At 41.0% G+C, this 20663-nt stretch overlaps 1 protein-coding gene and 1 long non-coding RNA gene across 9 annotated transcripts in view; one reads left to right on the forward strand and one right to left on the reverse strand.

The window, feature by feature from the left end:
• Positions 1-20663, reverse strand: part of LOC126087391 (NADPH--cytochrome P450 reductase) — a 90423-nt gene that overhangs the window by 58231 nt on the left and 11529 nt on the right. Inside the window, exons 1-3 of one of the 8 annotated variants that reach the window (XM_049904845.1) lie at positions 19517-20444; positions 18437-18517; positions 12933-13010 (exon numbers count right to left, since the gene is read on the reverse strand). The exons of 2 other annotated variants lie outside the window; for them this stretch is intronic. In XM_049904845.1, the coding sequence (XP_049760802.1) occupies positions 12933-12967 (35 nt within the window). In that variant the 5' untranslated portion in view covers positions 12968-13010; positions 18437-18517; positions 19517-20444. Of the gene's footprint in view, positions 1-12932; positions 13011-18436; positions 19482-19516; positions 20445-20663 lie in introns of those variants that run through there. 5 more of the 8 variants (XM_049904846.1, XM_049904848.1, XM_049904850.1 and 2 more) reach the window with 5 other exon arrangements.
• Positions 1-20663, forward strand: part of LOC126087399 (uncharacterized) — a 79127-nt gene that overhangs the window by 9786 nt on the left and 48678 nt on the right. Inside the window, exon 2 of the long non-coding RNA XR_007519754.1 lies at positions 3924-4134. This is a non-coding gene — a long non-coding RNA (uncharacterized LOC126087399). The remainder of the gene's footprint in view (positions 1-3923; positions 4135-20663) is intronic.

Raw genomic sequence — 20663 nt, forward strand, 5'->3', positions numbered from 1 at the left:
GGAGAATAAAACCCTGAGGAAGAAGAAAGCTAGATGGTCTGAAGCAGTCAAGGAAAGGGTGCCTGTGGGTCAACTCTGAGTTGGATCATGAAGAATGCTCAGGGTCCATCAATCAGATAAGGGGGATAAGAGAAGTTCTGGAGGGAGCATGTACCAAGACCTAAAACATGAAAGAACAGAGTCTACAGAATCTGGTGGGGCTCAAGCGTGGTACAATGGGATGTGTTTGTATGTGTGGGTATAAGGGCAGTGAGTAAGAGATAAGCCTTTTAAAAGAGACTGAGATCAGTATGAGAAGGGTCAAGGAGCCCTGTACGCCTGTCTAAGATCTTTGGGCCTTTGGCAGCTGACAATGACTGGGCAAGGGTGTGGCATGATTAGAACTATATCTTAGGGACATAACCCTAAGATATAGATAAGAAAGATAAGAAACTCAGATACGATGGTACCCGTACCCACAATATCCATACAATCATGAAGCCTTGACCAAGGTCTCCTAGAGAACATATTCAGAGTCAGTGTTCCACAGCAGATGCCCAAATGTCCCTAAGCTGGTGCCCTTTCCCCCACATAACAGAGCTTATGGGTATGATTTAGAGGCACATGACTTGCACTAGGTCTGATACAATGAGGTGAAAGAGGAAGGCACCCACTAAAGCTGGGAGCTGGATCTGTGAAAGCATGACTTGGCAGGAAGCAGGCAGGAGATGAGCTATCGTTACTCAGCACAAATCCAGCTGACAAAGCCCCACAGGGGCTGACCACTGGAGGTAGAGCTGGTTTCATGGAGAGCCACATGTGCTTGTTTCTATCAGCATTTCTGGTGCCTCAGCTACTGGGCCTGAACTCCAAGTGAGGCAAACCTGCGACCTCCCTGAGCCCTTTGTGATGTGTCCCAGGGCGCCTCATAGGTATAATTAGTAGCACTATTAAGTCACCATAGGACATCTACAGGCACAACATACTTTGCAGGAGTTCATACATTCACCCTTTTGGCCATGTCCTTTGCCTCAATTAACTCTGGATAAAAAATACGGAAAAGAGGAAGGGAAAGGCCAGAGGATTGCCTTAATTTACTGAAATTCTGGGCAAACCAGTTGTGAAGGCGGCTTCTGCCTCTGATGCACCACACAAATGAGGGTGATCATCTGGCAGGAATACCCAGAGAACACTAGAACGCCCACACGAGCGGGACGTGTCACAATTCCCATTGCACTTTCACGCACTTAGCAGTCACAGCACACCTGCAGCACGGCCAGTGTTACTCCCTTTTACAGAAATAGGCACAGAATGTGCCAAGGTCAACATGGCCTGTCAAAAACCTAAGGTTACTGAGAGTTCATTAATAGAATTACAAATGGGCTCCACATTTAGCATCAAAGATAAACTGGAACCGAACCAGAAAGAGTACCAAGGACAGAGCAGCTCCCAAAACACGTCACATGAGAAACAGTAAAGGAACTGGAGGGGTTAGCCCTAAAGAAAAGGAGATTCAGAGGCAGCTGATTCTTTCTTTGGGCAGTCAGAAAAACTGAGAGGAGGACGAGGCCCCAGGGTCCAGAAGCAGGGCCTGGTAATGGAGGACAGAGATTTATGTACTCTCTAAGTAAGAGCTTTCTGAAACAGTTGTCCTAAACCAGAATGAGCTGTTGTGGGTCATAACCCCCCATCACAGGCAGCAAGAGTAGAAGGGTCAAACTGAGTAATCTCTGCATGATGATAGACAAAGTGCTTGTCATCTCGAGGGACTGGGACACAGACTAACCCAATTAATGTTCATTAAACTGAACAGGTTAATCAGTGACAACGCCAAGGAAGAAAACCCAAGTCTCTGACCAGAGCTAATACTTAAATACTGAATCCCATACCTTCTTTCTCTCACACACACACACACACACACACACACACCCTTCTTCACACACACACACACACACACACCCTCTAGTTCACATTAAACAAGAGCTAGGGAAAGAGAAAAATCCTGATGGCATAGTGGTTAAGTGCTACAGCTGCGAACCAAAAGGTCAGCAATTCGAATCTGCCAGGCGCTCCTTGGACACTCAAAGGGGTAGTTCTACCCTGTCCTTTAGGGTCGCTATGACTCGGAATCGACTCGAGGGCAGTGGGTCTGGTTTTTGCTTTAGGGAAAGGGAGGCAGACAATGGACGCTGTGACACATGACCCCATGACATACTCCAAGGACTCACGAAAGAAATAGAGAAACAGTTCCCTGCGACAGACAGGTAGGTAGGAAGGTAAAAACTGTCCGAAGAACAGTCTGTACTTCACACAGATCTGGGCTCTTAGCTTTAACAAGGAGATTCTTCAGAGATAAATGAATATGGTCTGCCTCCCAGCTCTTAAAAGTGCACCATTATCATGTCTTCATTATGTCTTTTCAAACCTAACTCAGCCCACACAGACAAAAGATACTCTTATAGGACTTTCACGGCTTTCAGAATCAGAGAAAAAGAATCACAGGCTTGTGGGCCTTCTGGCCCAGGTGCCTCAACAATCATTCCTGCTAAATGATATTCAAGCCTCACCTCTGCCTGTCTGCTTCCAGTGACAGGGAACTCACCACCTCCTATCACAGTCTCACCCTGTTCAAAAGTTGTGTGTCAGAGAAAGAAAAGGCAGATCTCACAGGCATGCAAATGTCTAATTTTTTTTTAAATAAAAAACATAAGCCCTAAATGGTTTATTGATCTCATTATAACTCATATTTAATCATTTCTGTGCTGTACAGAGAAGGATATTCACAAATAAAATGAAGATGTAATTTAAAAAAAAAAAAAAAAGAAAAGCCAGGCCAGAATCTGACCACTCACATAGCTACTTCCTCTCTTGAGTTTTCCTTCTTTTTTTCCATACACAAATATCAAATGCATACACATATATAGATGCCCACATAAAAAAGCAAAGATAAAATGTATTCTACTTCTTAAAACATTTTTCCATGTTGCTAGACAATCATTTATAATGATTGTTTCTTTGGCTGCACAATAGTTCATTGATTTGATGTACTATTATTTACTTAATTATTCCCCATTTCTTCATTTATTAAAATGTTTTTGATCACTTAAATATAGGCCAGGCCTTGGCCTGTGCACTAGGAAGAAAAGATGAGAAAAACAGGGCCCTGCTGTCTAGAAGCTCAGTCTAGTCAAGGAAACAAAGAAAACACTCCAGTCAAATGAGAGAAATGCTATAAAATAATGTGTACAAAGTGCTTTGGGGAAAGAGAAGATGAAGTGGGTAACTTGAGCCAGGGAAATGGGGGAATACTCCACAAACGAGCTATTTTAGCAAGCTGGATTCCAATTTTTCACTCTGCTAAATAGCAGTAGCAGCTCTTATTTAGTGAGTGCCCAATCTAAGCAGGCACTGAGCCTGGCACTTTTTGGGTTTATGCCCTATACTGAAGTTACTACCACCTCCTTCAAAATGATAAAATCAAAGCCCAGATCAGTTTAAATGGTTTGCCCAGGTCACATAGCTGGTAAGTGCGGGAGCATGAATTAAAATGTGTGTCTGTCTTGAAACCCATTCTGACTTTTTCCCTAGAGAACATTAAGAGGAGCATCAAAACAATAACAAAAAAAATTTTCTCTTAAAAACAAAACAAAAAAACAACAATTAAAGCCTTAAATTCTCAACTAGATTTGAATTTTTATAGCTCTTGACATATCAATTTTGTGATTGTTAAGGTTACATGTCAACTTGGCTGGGCCATGATCCTCAGTGGTTTGGCAGTTATGATGTAGTCTGGGAGTCGTATAATGTGATCACCTCCATGATGGAATCTGTCGTGAGTAGTCAATCAGTAGGAAGGGAGTTTTCTTGGGGGTGTGGCCTGCATCCAATATAGGCGGACTTTCTGGCAAGGCTTAAGGGCTTTTTGATTGCTCTGGATCCTGCAGCTGGCTCCTGTTCATCTGACCTCCAGTTCTTGGGACTTGAGCTAACAGCTTACCTGCCAGTCTTGGGATATGTCAGCCTCCACAGCCTGTGAGCCAGAGGCCTGTTGTCTGATCTGCTGATCTTGGGTTTGTCAGCCCCTGAAGCTAAACTAGTCAAGAGATGGCTCTAGCCTGACCCACGGACTTGGAGCTTTCCAGCCTCTACAACCACGTGAGCCATTTCCTTGATATAAATCTCTGTCTTTTATATGTGTATACATACATTGTATATGTACAGAAGTACAACCAGAATATTCCTTAGAAGCAAAAATGGTGAAACAACATCTCATATACCTTGGACACGTTGTCAGGAGGGATCAGATCCCTGGAGAAGGATATCATGCTTGATAAAGTAGAGGGTCAGCAAAAAGAGGAAGACCCTAGTGAGATGGATTGATGCAGTGGCTGCAACAATGGGCTTAAGCATAACAAGATTGTGAGGATGGCGCAAGACAGGGCAGTGTTTCATTCTGCTGTACGTAGGGTCACTATGTCTTGGAACTGACCCAATGGCACCTAACAACAATATATACATATATACACATTTATATACATATAAAGACACCTCCCTGGTTTTGTGTCTCTAGAGAATCCAGCAAAAGACAATTGTTTTCAAAAAGGATTAATCTCTAGTCAGACTGATCAGGACAAAAGAAATAAGACACAAATTACCAATAGCAGAAATGAAAAAGGGGACATCACTACAGAGTCAACAGACAATAAAAGTATAACATGGGAAATTATGAGCAACTTCATGCCAACATTTGACAACTTAGATGAAATGGACAAATTTCTTAAAAAACACAAACTACCAGAGTTCACCCAAGAAAAACAGATAATCTGAGTAGTCCTCTATCTACTAAAGAATTTGAATTAATAGTTAAAACCTTCCCTAAAATTCCAGGATCAGTTGGCTTTGCTGGGGAATTCTACCGAACATTTAAGAAAGATACAATACCAATTCCACACAAACACTTTCAGAAAATAGAAGGAGACACTTCCCAATTTATTTTATGATGTTTGTATTATCCTTATACCGAAACCAGACAAAGTACAAGAAAACTATAGATATGAACATAGATGTAAAAATCTTTGAAAATATTAACAAAACAGATTCAGCAATATGTAAAGAAGATACTGCATCGCGATCAAATGGAGTTTATCCCAGGAATGCAAAGTTGGTTCAAAATTCAAAAATCAATGCAATTTACCGTATTGGCAGTCTAAAAAAGTTCATAGGATTATCTCAGCAGATACAGAAAAAGCATCTGACAAAATTCAACATCCATTCATAATAAAAACATTCAATAACTTAGGAATAAAAAGGAATTCTGTCAATTTGACAAAATCAAGGGCATGACTATGACAGTAATAACAGCACTTACTTCGTTAGATTGGTTTGAAGGTTAAATAAGCTAAATATGTAAAGGACTTAAAACAGTGTCTAGTACAAAGTATGTGCTGTTTTAAATGTAGCTAATACTATTGCTAAAAATTCTTAATGGCAAGAAGTAAAACAACAACACAAAAGAACCTAACTCGCCCCCAAAAAACCCAGTGCCGTCGAGTCGATTCCGACTCATAGCGACCCTATAGGACAGAGTAGAGGTGCCCCACAGAGTTTCCAAGGAGTGCCTGGCAGATTTGAACTGCCGACCTCTTGGTGAGCAGCCGTAGCACAAAAGAACCTACAGCTATGAAAAAGAATGAATTACTGCTACATGCAGCAACATGGATGAACCTCACAGACATTGTACTGAATGAGAGAAGCCAAACATAAGATAGTTATCTACTGTGTGAGTTAAGAACAGCCAAAAGTAATCTACGGTGATGGAAGTCAGAACAGTAGTTACCTTTGGGGCAAAGGTATTGACTGGAAGGAAGCAGAAAGAAAGCTTATGGCACACTGAATGCTTAATATCTTGATCTGGGGTGGTAGTTACAAGGAAGTTTATATATGTAAATTTATCAAGCTTACATTTAAGATGTGTGTACTTTATTGTACATACACCAAAAAATAAAAGAAACAAATGTGTCCATAACACAACAAGCATATGCAATATGGTCCCAGTGATGTGAATTTGTGTACGTGTGTGCATAAGAAGATTATGTAAAAGGCTCATCACAAAAATATTGTATCAGGAGTGAGATTTTAGGTTTTCTTTCCCTACTTCCTCATTGTTTTTTATGTATTATTTGCCTTAAAAAAAAAAAAAGAGAGAAAGAGAGACCAGCCCACTGCTGTCGAGTCAATTCCGACTCACAGCAACCCTACAGAACAGAGTAGAACTGCCCCACAGAGTTTCCAAGGAACACTTGGCGGATTCGAAGTGCTGACCTCTTGGTTAGCAGCCGTAGCACTTCACCACTACGCCACCAGGGTTTCCACAGAGAAAGAGTACATGTTATTTACCTAATCAGAAAAATACTTTTTAAAGCTTTTATTGTTTTTGGAAAAAATGTCCAGGCTCATGGATTCAGTGCTTCTCTTCTTGGAATGTGTCTCTCACTGGGCCCAGAGACATGTTCACTGCGACAATGCTTTTAACACCCCCACACCAGAATTATTTTTAATTCTAAATAACAGAATTCTATGTAGCAGTTAAAAATAATGACATGCAAGTTTAGTACTACCATGGAAAGACTGCCAAACTTATTAAGTCAAAGTCATATTTTCATTACAAAACCATCAGTAATATAAAAAAAATTAGATATTTATCTAGGAAAATGATCCAGGAGGATATGTATTCATGTATTACTTCCGAAATTAAAAAATTAATACATGGGAGCTGGATTTCTTATTGTTGGAGAAGGGAGTGAAATTGAATGTACCAGTGTAGAGAATGGTGTTTAATATTAAAGACAGAGTAATGTGTAAGTGTGTTTGGGTATTTTCTAGTTTTGTCTGCTAAGAGGGCCTAGAAGCAATGATACCTCAGTACCAATGAGCACCATCTAGCACCGAAATCTTGGCTTCTTTTTAAATCCATTTACCCGGATCTTGGTTTCTAAACACCATTCCCCATCGAAACAAGCAGGGCTCTGTGGAGAACTGGCTGACTCTGGAGCTGGAACAGGAAAAGCAGTAGATACATATTGTGGGTACCAATGAGTTTCTTTATATGGTGTTTTGCCTTTGTTCTTTGGAAAAACAGCTTGGGAGATTTTTCCCTTAAGCCTTGAGGAGTTGTTACCTTTGCCATAGTTTTCTGGAGAGACAACTTCGGGGACCTCCAAGGTTGCTTTCTACCCCAGAGGCTGGTTACTTTTGCCCAGGGGAAGAGCGAGCGTGTCTGCTGGCAGAGAGTGTTGACTTTTGTACAAGATCTGAGTTGATTACATCTCATGAGTAATAGAGGATTGGCAGAACTCTTTGCTGGTGACAGAGGCCCCACCTCGTAACTGATAAGGGCTGGGATACATAAAGAACTGGAATGCAGAGGTTTTAGAGACCTCCTGGTTAACAGGAGCCAGGAGGTGTGTCCTTTAGGACATGAGGCCCCTCCCAGGCCTGGTTAAAAAAAAAAAAAGGTACAGCTGAGAAAGCTGCAGGCTAAGAGCTGGGTTGGTTAGCTGAAAAGGCTGCAGCTGAAAGAGCTGTTGGCTGAGAGCTAGGCTGGCAGAGCAGCAGAGTCGTGTGGGAGCCAAGCAGTCCTGAAGCTGCTACACTGGCTGTGAGCTAGGCCAATTAAATGGCAGAAAGGCTGATGGCAGAGAGCAGCTGAGAGAGCTGTCTTGGTTGAAAGCTGTCCTGCACTGATGAAGGGAAGGATGTGCTTTCCACTTCAGGAGAGCCTTCCAGACCTTGTCTGTGTGCTCCCTGATCCTGACCCCAAGTTGTTTCCTGTTACTCCCAAGTTGATCCTGATCCCGAGCTGTAGCCTGTTACTTCCCTCGTAAACCACGTAACTGAGAGTATGGTTTGTGAATCCTGTGTGGCCATTGCAATGAATTATCTGAGTGCCACGGGGGGAGGAGGGGGAAGGAGCAGCTGGTGTCAGAAATGATAAAGAAATTGCACAGCGAAGCTGTGTCTGACCTCCGCCTCGTGGGATCCAGCTTTGGGCTGATCCTGATTCTTATCCCTCATGGATTCAAACAAGTCTTTACATATTACATATTACATATTACATATTACATATTACATATTACATACAAGGATCATCTTGCTGGGTCAAAAAGTAAGGAAGTACTTGAAGAATGATGTGGAAATGTGAATAGGACACAGAAAGCCTAAAGAGGCCCCCACTAGCCAAATCTGGAACAATGTGAGCACCAAAATAAATAGCATTAGTAATGGGTTATAACCCATAGAATACGGTAAGAATCCAGGAGTCCACACTCATATAAATAAAACAAATAATACATAGGTGAGAAGAGAAAGTTCTTCCACACAGCATAATGGCAACTAATAAATATAGAGAACATGAAGAAATGGCAATCACCATAGAAAAAATTGTTTCAGGCAGGAATCATCGATGCATGCTAAAACTAGTGGGTGACAGTTTGATGAGAAACAGGGTATTTACAGGGTCTCAAACTATCATCCCACAAGATACTTATTAACAATGGAAAGCAAGTAACTTTACAATGGAAAACCAGGTTGACACCACTATAATCAAGTTATCAAAGTTAAAAGCTTCAATAGTGGGATAAAATGACACCATGTGCCACCTGATGGGGTGCACTAAGGACGCATAATACTGTTTCTGCAGCATTCCTGCCGAAAATGCATAATCTGAACCTCATCATGAGAAAACAGCAGATGAACCCAAATTGAGGGACGTTGTGCAAAATAAATGGCCTGACTTTTTGAAAAATGTCAAGGTTATGAAAGACAAAGACTGAGGAACCGCTCCAGATCAAAGGGAACTACAGAGTGGTTACGTAAATGCAACATGTGACCCAGAACCAGGAATAATAAATGTGTTTTCTTTCACTGTAAAAGACCTTAGTGGAAAAATGCGAATGAACTCATGTTACAGACTGAATTGTGTTCCCCAAAAACAATGTTATAAATCCTAACCTCTATGTCTGTGGCTACAATCCCATTTGGGAATGGGTTTTCTTTGTTATATTAATGAAGCAGGATTAGTGCAGGGTATATCTTGAGTCTTTGGAGATATAAAAGAGATTAAACAAGCAAGCAAGTGAGCAGAGACGGGCAAAGAGAGATGCCGAGCCACATGAAGACCGCCCATGAGCTGAAGCTCAAAAAAGAGAAGGACCTTCCTCCAGAGCTGACAAAAACAGAAAGCCTTCCCCTAGAGCCAGCACCCTGAATTCAGACTTCTAGCCTCCTAAACTGTGAGAAAATAAATTTCTGTTTTTTGAAGGCACCCATTTGTGGTCTTCTTGTTACAATAGCACTAGATAAGTAAGACACTCCATGATTAAACACTATAGTGTATCAATGTTAATTTCCTGATGTTGATCATTGCACTATGGTTAGGTAGGAAAGTGTCCTTGAGTTTTACATAAACACACACAGTTTTATATAAGTACACACACACAAATCTTGAAATCTCTGAGCCTCAGTTTCTTCATCTATAAAATGGGGTAAAGTTACCTACCTCATATGTGCCTGATACGTGTCAGCTGCATAAACAAAGGACAGTTAACTGTTGTTTTGTGTCTAGTGTATTATGTGTGCTCAAACTAGGGGAATGAGGGTCAATGGCAGAAAACTTCAGCTCTGCCTCCTAGAGGCCAGTCTAGATGACCCCAAAACGTTGCTGGATTTCCTTAAGAACTTAGAGAAATAGGATTCTTGTAAGGCTCTAGAGAAAAAGCCTGAGTTCTCAGGTCCAGAACCCCCAAAGTCTGTCCAGTCCTGCCTTTTAGGCCACCTGAACCACCAGGTTTTGCAGAGATTTGCCTCCGACTGAGATGGAACTAGACACACCATCATCCTTCCCTCAATCACTTCCCCTTGGCCAGCAGGAAGTATGTTAAGGTTTAATTCATCATCTCTCAACCATTCCTGACCAGCTCACCTAGGCTTCCATTGGGAAAGGTGCAATCTATGTCCAGATCAGGTCACTTTATAGCTGAGGCAACACAAGTCCCCCAATTAAAGGAGTGCAGTGGGCTGGGGTGACAAAGTCCCCAGAAGCTACTGAGGGCTAAAGATGAAGCATGAAACGGGCAGGCACAGGCGAGGTGCTCGGTAGGTCAGAAGTGACCCTAAAAAATCCACAGCCACAGCTCTCCCAGTCTTTAAGAACACATAGGTTAGAATTTTAAGCTTCCACCAAAACCCACAAACCCCTCTGCCCCAATTTTTCAGTCTTTGTAAACTTCCACAAGGCAGAATGGGAAGAACTATGGTACCTTTATCCAAACTCACCTGTTTGGACAGGTATGAAGAACAACCTGCACTTGTTTAAAATCATTTTAGTAGGAAAACAAAAACAAAAAAACCTAGCTACTCTTTATTGCTTCACAATGGTAGTATCATACCAAATTTTCAAATGCTCCCATTCTAGTATCCACTAAAGAAAGGGAGTAGCCACCTCCTCATCATCTGTTCACTCTGGAATTCCTACCTTTCAGCCATATCAGAGGAAACCAAGGTTACTTTCCAAAAATGTTTGAACTCCTACTAAAACCATGACTACAAGTGGTTTCACAGAAAAGGAACCACGGCACTGGGAACAAAATTACCCCATCTCTCTTTGATTCCTCTCTAGTTCACTGGATTGCAAAACAGCATTAGTATAAAAACTAGGATACAAAAGCATAGTGAAAAGTGTGTAGGACTTGGTGGAAGATCAAGAACCAAATCTGAGTATTGGCTTTACCACCACCTTGGCAAATTACTTTTCCTCACCAAGGCTTGGTCAAGACGAAGGGCTGTTAATCTTTGTTTGCCTTTTGTACAAATGATGCTTGTGGAAACGTTCTGCGAAGTATCATAGAAATACCGGTGATGGTGAAGACAACTGTCACAAGTAGAACTGCCTTGAGAAGGTACCCTCTACTCATATCAAGAGTATCCAGTGTGCCCAGCACTATGCCAGCAAGTCAAAACAAATAGACAAACTAAATCAGGGAATGTCCTTTGCCCCTCTGGCGGAAAGAGCAAGATACACATAAGTGAACAGTACAGAAGATGGTGAGTACCAGTTCATCGTTAGGTGAGTCTGGCATGAGCCAAAGTGGTTAGGGAGGGATTCCTAATGGAAGAGGACACAAATGCCAAGTGATAGAGAGGTGGGGAAGAGTATACACAAAGATCTGAAAAGAAAATAAGGTTATAGCTTTAAAAAGAAAAACTAGTTTAAATATTGTCAGTTATGACTTTGGGCAAATCTCAATTTCTCTCAGCCACTTTCCTACCTAAAATGGAGTATCATTATCATCAAAAATTATAAAAAGGTTCCTGGAAGGGTAATATGTGTAAAACTGCACGTGACACATGGAAAATGCTCAAAGAACACTGGATTACTTCTCCCTCTCACCCGTATTCTTAGGGAAAGAAGGAGATTAAAAATAAGCAGAGTCATCTAATACCCAGATTCTGATTTTTAAACACCATTCTCCAACAAAAGATATCATCAATCCACTGAGGTGAGGCCAAGATGGCAGAGTAGTCAGACATTTCCTGTGGTTCCTCTTACAACAAAGACCTGAAAAAACAAGTAAACTTATCATATATGTCAATCTGGGAGCCCTGAACATCCAAAGCAAAGTTGGAGGAATCAGACTGAGCAGCAGGGGGAAGGAGAGACAGTTTAGAAGTAGAGAGTAGTTGCCAGACCTGACCTGGCAGGAACCGGCACCCTGCATGTGTGGTGAGGCAAGCAGTGATCCTCGAGGATGCATCTTCCACATTAGGAGAAACCAAGCTGTGGAAAGTCTACTCAAGCCTCCAGAACCAGGGAAAAGCGGTGCTCAATCAGCAAAAATAAGTACCCTCATCTAACGTACCGGGCAGATCAAAAAACACCCCCTCTGGGAAGAACCTCTCTCTCATTTACCTGCCCCCTCCCTACTCTGCACCAGTCCTGGGCCAGCTTCAGCGACTGCCACATCCACTGGGCCAGAGGTAGGACCCATCGCATATCCTGAGCTGTTCTCTTGGCTTTGGAAAGGGAACGAATTAACAAACAGGAAAAAATAATCTGCCAGCTCCCCTGTGCTGGGAAATCGGGGCAGACACAGCCCGTTTGCCTAGGCATAGGCATGAGAGGTCCACGGACTTTGCATAGACCTGTATGGGCCCATTTCAACAGCACAGGCCCTCATTAGCACAGTACAACAGGGTGTACACCTGAAGCCTATTTTCAACTATATCAGTTGTAAGGTGGAGTGGCAGATTCGTGACATTTGACACTGCTATGCCCATTAAGCGGTGTCAAACGCCACAAATCTGCCACTCCACCTTATAGCTGATACAGTGGTGGCGTAGTGGTTAAGTGCTACGGCTGCTAACCAAAGGGTCGGCAGTTCGAATCCCCCAGGCGCTCCTTGGAAACTCTATGGGGCAGTTCTACTCTGTCCTATAGGGTCACTATGAGTCGGAATCAACTCGAGGGCACTGGGTTTGGTTTGGTTTTATGCCCATTAAGCAGGGCCCTCACCTACCTACATCAGGGGCCTGAGGAGTGGTGGCTCCACCCACACCTTCTACCCACCCACAACAGGGGTCCAAGAATAAGTGGTGCCTCCCAGTCCTTACAGCCAACAGCACTGGGTGCCCACAGTCCAGCTGCAAAACCCACCCACCTACACACTCTAGGAAACAGGGACATGCTTTCCTCCCATACACTCAAGGGCAGCCATCAGCTCCGTGCTTTGTTCAGCGCATGACCCCCTACTGCGGCCAGATACCTGTGCCTACTCCAATCATCCCTGCCTGTCTAGGACTGTAGGTGAGAGCCTGCACTACACATTTGGTGACCAACTACCTGGACACCTGAGCTGAATCCATACAAGAAAAGTAAATGGAGTTCTGGGCTAACATACCTAGTAACGGCTCTAACCACCTGGTGACAGGACATGAGATCTTCAAAGGCATTAATCAAACCAGCTCACATGGCCAGCCTATCAAAACAAAACAGGCACATCAAAACAAAACAGGAAGTTAGGACACAGTAAGCAAACATAAAATAAATAAATATAACTTATTGATGGCTCAGAGACAACAGTCAACATCAAATCACATACAAAGGCAGACCGTGATGGCTTCAGCAAGTGCCCAAAACAAATAATCAAGAAACCTTCCAGAGGAAGATAACTTCTTGGAATTACTGGAGACAGAATTCAAAAGATTAACATACAGAGCTTTTCAGGAGATCAGGCAAAACGCTAAACTTGTCAAGGAACACATAAAGCAACAGAGGAACTTAAGACGATTATACAAAAGCATAATGACAAATAGGCTGCAAGAATCCACAAAGAGACAGCAAATAAGAATCCAAAAGATTAACAATAAAATTTCAGAATTAGACAACTCAATAGAAAGTCACAGGAGCAGAATTGAGGCAATGGAAGTCAGAATTAGTGAGACTGAAGATAAAGCACTTGACACCAACTTATTTGAGGAAAATCAGATAAAAGAATTTTTGAAAAATGGAGAAACCCTAAGAATTATGTGGGACTCTATCAAGAGGAACAACCTACGAGTGACTGGAGTACCAGAACAGGGGAGATAACAGAAAATACAGAGAGAATTGTGGAAGATTTGTCAGCAGAAAACGTCACTGATGCTGTGAAAGAAGATATTTATCCATGAAGCTCACTGAACCCCACACAGATCCCAAAAGAAAGTCACAAAGACATAATCAAACGTGCCAAAACCAAATATAAAGAGAGAACTTTAAGAGCTGCTAGGGATAAACAAAAAGTCATCTACAAATAAGCTCGTACTACTCAGCAGAAACCATGCAAGCAAGAAGGCAATGGGATGACATACATAAAGCCTTGAAGAAAGAACTGCCAGCCAAGAATTATATATCCAGCAAAACTGTCTCTCAAATACAATGGTGAACTTAGGGCATTTCCGATAAAAGGTACCAAGGCTCTGAGGAGAAACGGGTGCTTCCAGGGAGGAGTGGAAGACAAAAGATGTGACTGGAATGTCTTGTGGTGATATAAATTAAGGAAACGCTCAAAATAAGATGGGGCTTATCAAAAGAGCCAGGGATCAACTCGAGGAATTTATAAAGGCTAATGTGACAACAATTTGAGCAACTAAATAAATGATAGTATTGGATTTTTTGGGGGGTAGGGTGGGGTGGGTTATTCATCTCTAAGGTTTTGTTTTTTTTTTTGATGTGGTAAAAAACACATAAAATATTACCATTTTAACCACTGTAAAGTATGTAATGAAGGGCATTAAGTACATCCAAAATGTTGTGCAACCATCACCGCTATTTCGTTCCAGAGCTTTTTCATCACCCCAAAAAGAAACTCCATACCCATTAAGCACCCATTCCCCATTCTCCCCTAGCACAGCCCCTGGCAACCACTAACCTGCTTTCTGTCTCTATAGATTTGCATATTCTGGACATTTCATATAAACGGAATCATGCAATATGTGGGCCTTTGTGACTGATTTCTTTCACTTTGTATAATGTCTTCAAAGTTCATACATGTTGTAGCATTCGTCATTTCTTTCTATGGCCATATACTACATTTTGTTTATCCATTTATCAACTGATGAACATTTGGGTTGTTTTCACTTTGGCTATTATGAATAATGCAGCGATGAACATTTGTGTACAAGTATTTGTTTGAGAACCTGTTTTCATTTCTTTTAGGTATATACCCAGGAGTAGAATTGCTGAGTCACACAGTAATTCTGTGTTTAACTTATTGAGGAAACACCAAATTGTTTTCTATAATGTGTGCACCATTCTACATTCCCACCAGCAATGTATGAGGATTCTAATTTCTTCACATCCACATCCACACTTGTTATTTTCTTTTTTTCATTATACCCATTCTAGCAGGTGTGAGTAGTATCTCATGGTTTTGATTTGCATTTACCTAATGGCTAGTAACACTGAGCATCTTTTCATGCGCTTTTTGCCACTTACATATCTTCTTCGAAGAAATGTCCATTCAAGTCTTTTGTCCTTTTTTAAGCTGGTTGTCTTTTTGTTATTGAGTTGTAAGAGTTCTTTATGTATTCTAGACAGACTTGCAAAAATTCCTTCCCATTCTGTAGGTTGTTTTTTCACTCTCTTGATAGTGTCCTTTGAGGCACAAAAGTTTTGATTTTGATGAAATTCAATTTATTTTTTCTTTCTTTTATTGTCTGACCTTCTGATGGCATACCTAACTAAGACACCACTGCCAAATCCAAAGTCACGAAGATTTACAACTATGTTTTTTTCCTAATAGTTTTATGGTTTTATTTAGGTCTTTGATTCATCTTGAGCTGATTTTTTTTTATATGGTGTGAGGTAGGGATCCAGTATCGTTCTTTTGCATGTGGATATCCATTTGCCCTAGCACTATTTGTTGAAGAGAGTATTCTTTCCCTATTGAATGGTCTGGGCACCCTTGTCGAAAATCAACTGCCCACAAATGTAGAGTTTATTCCTGGACTCTATTCTATTCCATTGATTAATATGTCTATCCTTATGACACTAACACATTGCCTTGATTACTGTATCTTTGTACTAAGTTTTGAAATGGGGAGTATAAGTCCTCCAACTTGTTCTTTTTATTTTTTTCCAAGACTGTTTTGGCTATTTAGGGTCCCCTGCAATTCCATATAGAGTTTAAGATCAGCTTTTCCATTTATGCAAAAAAAAATCAGTTGGAATTTTGAGAGAGATTGCATTTAATCTACCCAACACTTTAGGAAATATTGCTATCTGAAAAACATTAAGTCTTCCAATCTACGAACACAGAATGTATTTCCATTTTGTTAGGTTTTCTTTATTTTCTTGCAGCAAATGTTTTGTAGTTTTCAGTGTACAAGTCCTGCACTTTCTTGGTTAAATTTATTGCTAAGTATTTCTTTTTCATACTACTGTAAATGGGATTGTTTTCTTAATTCCCCCTTTGGATTGTTCATTTCTAATGGAGTATTGTATATTACCTACCACCGTGAAGTCGATTCCAACTTATAACAACCCTATTGGATAGGATTTTCAAGGCTGTAAATCTTTATGGAAGCCGACTGCCATGTCTTTCTCCTGCAGAGTGGCTGGTGGGTTCAAACTACCAACCTCTAGGTTAGCAGTTGAGTGCTTAACCATTGTGCCACCAGGAATCCTTACTGGATTTAAACCATAGAATAAATATTTATGAAACCACACAAATGTAAATTAATGGGAAAGAAGAAATGGCTCTTCCTTACAGCAAAATTCCAATTAAGAAATATAAAAGGAATGAAAGAAACACAGAATTAGACAAATACCACAATAATAATTGTTGCAGACGAGACCCACAATGAATGTACTAAAATTAGTGGGCAAAAGTTCAATGAGAAACAGGATTTCACAGTTTCAAAGTATCTTCCCCAAGACATTTATTAACTACAAAGGTAAAAATAGTTCCTTTACAGTGGAGAAACTCAGCAGACACCAACCAAACCAAAAAATCAAGGTAAACACCACTAGTAAGTTATATTGACATCATGAGCCCCTTGATACCATGCACTGAGAACACAGTACCATTTTTGTGCTTTTCTTGCCCCAGTGCATAACCTCACCCCAATCAGAGAAACCCAAATTGACAGACAACCTACAACTAACCAGTACTCTTCAAAAACATTAAGGTCACAAAAGGCTAGAAGCTGTCACAGAATAGAGAAGACTAAAGAAATAAGACAACTAAATGAAATGTGGGATTCAGGATAGGACACTGGAACAGAAGGAGGACACTAATGGAAAACTAGTGAAATCCTATAAGGTATGTAATTTTTAGTTCAGGGATTGGCAAACTATGGCTTGCAGGCCAAGCCCAATCTGCTCATTATTTTTGTAAATAGTATTATTGAAATACAATAACAATCATTTACATATTGTCCGTGGCTGATATCCTGGTAAAATGATAGGGTTAGCTGAGTAGCTGCAACAGAGACCATATGGCCCATAGAAAAAATGTGCCTACCCTTTGCTATTGCAGCAATGTTAATTTCCTGTTCTTAATAACTGTAATATGATTATGTAAGACAGTTAACATTAGGGGAAGCCAGGTAAGAGATAAATGGGAACTCTTTTGTGCCATCTTTGCAACTTTTCTGTAAGTCTAAGATCTTTAAGGGTTAACCCAAGTGCTGCTTCCTCCATGAAATCTTCCCCTCTTACTTCATCCTCACCATTATGGCATTTAGTAGCATTTGCCTTGCATTATAGTTAGTTTTATCCACATCTACTTCTCTCACTTGATTATGAGCTTCTTGAGAGTATGAGCTATGACTTATTCATCTTTGTACCTCTCTAGTACATGTTGAACAAATGTCTGATGACCCGGATTCCTCGCAAATTCCAACAAACAAGGGTTAGTACCTTTGGCTCTCAAAAAACAAGCATTCAGAATTACAGAAGAGAGGAAGGCCTGCCTAGTCATATACAGCACTGTGCTTATTGCCTGCTTACTAAACAGGAACCAAGCCAAGAGAGCTAACATTTTTTCAGCACCTACTATGTGACAGACACTAGGCTAGGCCCTTTGTACAAGTTCTTTCATTTTATTCTTATGATAAGCCTATTTAGGTAAATATTATTTCACCCATTTTATAGACCCTGATTCACAGACCTAAGGGCCAAGCAAACTACCAATGGTCTTGCAGCAACTCACAGAGAGGGATTTAAAGACCTTGGACTACCCTCTCTGGCCATTTCTTGTTACAGCCACTGATAAGAAAGGGGGTGGCACAACTCCTGAATCAGAATGGTCCAACCTGGTTCTCATGCTGGCTTTAGTCACCCCAGGTTCAGCAGTAGGCTCTGCCATTCAGTAAAAACTGAGTTTCTACTAGGGCAGTGAGGGCCAGGTAGGCCTATCAGGCTGCTCTGGGCAGCAGCTCCACAACAGAGCAGATCTCAACTGCACCTTCCTTTTGTCTAGCAAGTGGCTTTAGGCCAGCTCTTCCCACAAGCTGACAGGAAGCAATAATACTGATGGAAGACAGAGACGCAGCCCATCCACTTCCATTGATAGTCCAGATTTTATCAAGGAACCAGGCCACACTGCCTGCGATCTGAGGCATCAAATGGCATTGTTTTGACCAACAACTTTGCTTGCCTTCCACTTTGACATTAGGTCATTGCCATATTAAAAGTTGGTCAACTAAAACCATAACAGTTTTCTCTCATCAAAATAACTAGAAAATAGAAAGAATGACAAAGAAGTTCTTTCTACCATTAAGCACACAAAAACTGAAAAGCCTGCCACCATTTCCCTCTAAGCATTCCACTGAATCATGTGTATCAGCTAAAAACTATAACGAAAGGAAATCTGAGTTAATAAAATTAATTTCAAACAAGCAAGCTAAGTGATTGACTTACAGGATCAGCTGGTACAATGTCAGAATCAAACCGGGTCAGAGTCTGGGAGCTTGAAGAGCGTTCGCTAAATGTCTTCCACTGCTGAACAGAAAGAGGACGGACAAGTCAGCACAATGAGAAAGATGGAGTAAAAGACCACCGGAGAAGACTTAGCAAAATAATTCAGAGGTTGCACTGCAACTTGTGTTTCATTGGCCTGATAAAATTCTGTCATTTTTGTTTTTCCATAAACATTTTATACTTATCTATCCTGGGTCATCCTGCAAGTGTGAGCAGCTTCACAACCAAATGTATAGTAACAATTTATTGTGATCTTGATGGAAGAGATTCAAAGGGCTTACAGAATCAAAACTCAAAACACAATACTGGAACAGGGTCTAAGGAGCATTAATGACCAACCACCAAGTAAAAATGTAAGGGGGTTTATCTTGACTAGAGAAAGAAAAAATAACTTCAAATCCTTCTTTTAAAAGTCAAACGTTTGTGCATTGATTTGGTGACCCTAATGAATCTCATGTACCAAAGTTTTGGTCAAAACAAAGCAAGTCAGTGTGGCTTGCCAACGCAACCCCTGAAAAATGATTCTACTACGCACTGCACATATTTTATACGTCCGTATAGATATTTAATAAAATTGAGATTAAATGAAAAAAAAAAATGTTGGTCATCAATCAACTGTGTATTGAGCACCCACTCTATGTCATCTAGTGATCTGCGTCTATGTATTCAAACCATGCTTTTAAATTCCAGAATCTGGGGAGTAAAAAAAAAGGAGTAGGGTTATTAAAAGCTCACAACAACATAAGCAAGTCAGTAATAATTAGACTACCGTCACTGTTATGATAGAGAATGTCTTGTGGTGGCTAATAGCACCACAACTATTAAGACCGTTTACAAGATCTGCACTAAACCATTTTCCAAATAGAGCTTTTCACTGCCCCAATCACTTTTTATGAGATAGGCAGACAAAATCCTTTGATGCTAGCCTGTTACTTGGGATAAGTATACTCGGTCACACAAGATACTCAGCTTAATGTACCATCTGACACACACTGCCCAGAGATCTGTACACTTGGTTACCGCAAGCTGTGGGGACACACTTGGGTTGTGCGAACCACTGTTCCACTGCATCTGCTGTGGCTTTCTGTTACAAAGACACCCACATCACACGGTACACCTTGACAAGGGGCTGTGAGGAAATATATCCAGGCCACAGTACTGGGAAAAGCTGTCCTCTGAGCACCTGATCCACACCCTCAAGGGGCTTAATGCGTGGCAGTATGCAAAGTCCATTGTAGGCAGAGTGACTCTCCTAGATTCTTGGCCTCCATGAGATGACTCAGTTGTTCAGGCAGCTGTTTTCATGTGACTCCACCATGACTTCTAGGATTGCTGAAATGGAGGAAAGATTGTCGGAGGGCCCAGCCCTAGCTCTTGAATGCTTCAGACCAAAAGCGATGATGCACATTACTTTCTCTCATAGCCCACTGGCTGCAACTAATTCCTAGAGGGTTGAGAAAGGCAAGGAAGCACATAAATACTCAGTGAGCAGTAACTGTGTCTGCCACAGGTGTGCAGGACTTGCTCAAGATGAAAGGGAGTCGGTGGCAGAGTTGGTGGGAGTCTGGGTGCTCAAGAACTTTTGACCTATAAACCTGATTTTTTTTTTTTAGTTGAGATATAATCCACATACCATAAAATTCACCATTTTAAAGTGTACGATTCAATGGTTTTTATTATATCAACTCAGTTGTACAATCATCACCACTAGCTAATTCTAGAACATTTTTATCACCCCCAAAAGAAGCCCTGTACCCATTAGCAATCACTCCTCAGTCTTGATTTGATTTTAACTAACGGACAGAGTAAACTGGCTAAGAGACGTCTTCCTGTCTTTGCTGTGGACATCAGGAAACTCCAAATCAAATATGCAGAGCCTCTAACAGCCTTTCACTATCCTTATCACTAAGTTTTCCCCTCTGTCATTTATTACTGGTACTCACTGCCTCATTTACTTATTTTTTCTAGATAAATACTAATTGTAACAATAATTAACATGCATTTAGCAGTAAAAATATGACATTCTAATATTTCATTTAATCCTACAACAACCCTCTAAGGTATAAACCACAAAAATCCACTGCTGTCGAGTCAAACCCCATAGGGTTTCCAAGGCTATAAATCTTTACGGAAGCAGACTGCCCCATCTTTCTCCCACTCTGAGATA

Source organism: Elephas maximus, chromosome 12 (genome assembly GCF_024166365.1).
Source record: "Elephas maximus indicus isolate mEleMax1 chromosome 12, mEleMax1 primary haplotype, whole genome shotgun sequence".
Classification (NCBI taxonomy): domain Eukaryota; kingdom Metazoa; phylum Chordata; class Mammalia; order Proboscidea; family Elephantidae; genus Elephas; species Elephas maximus.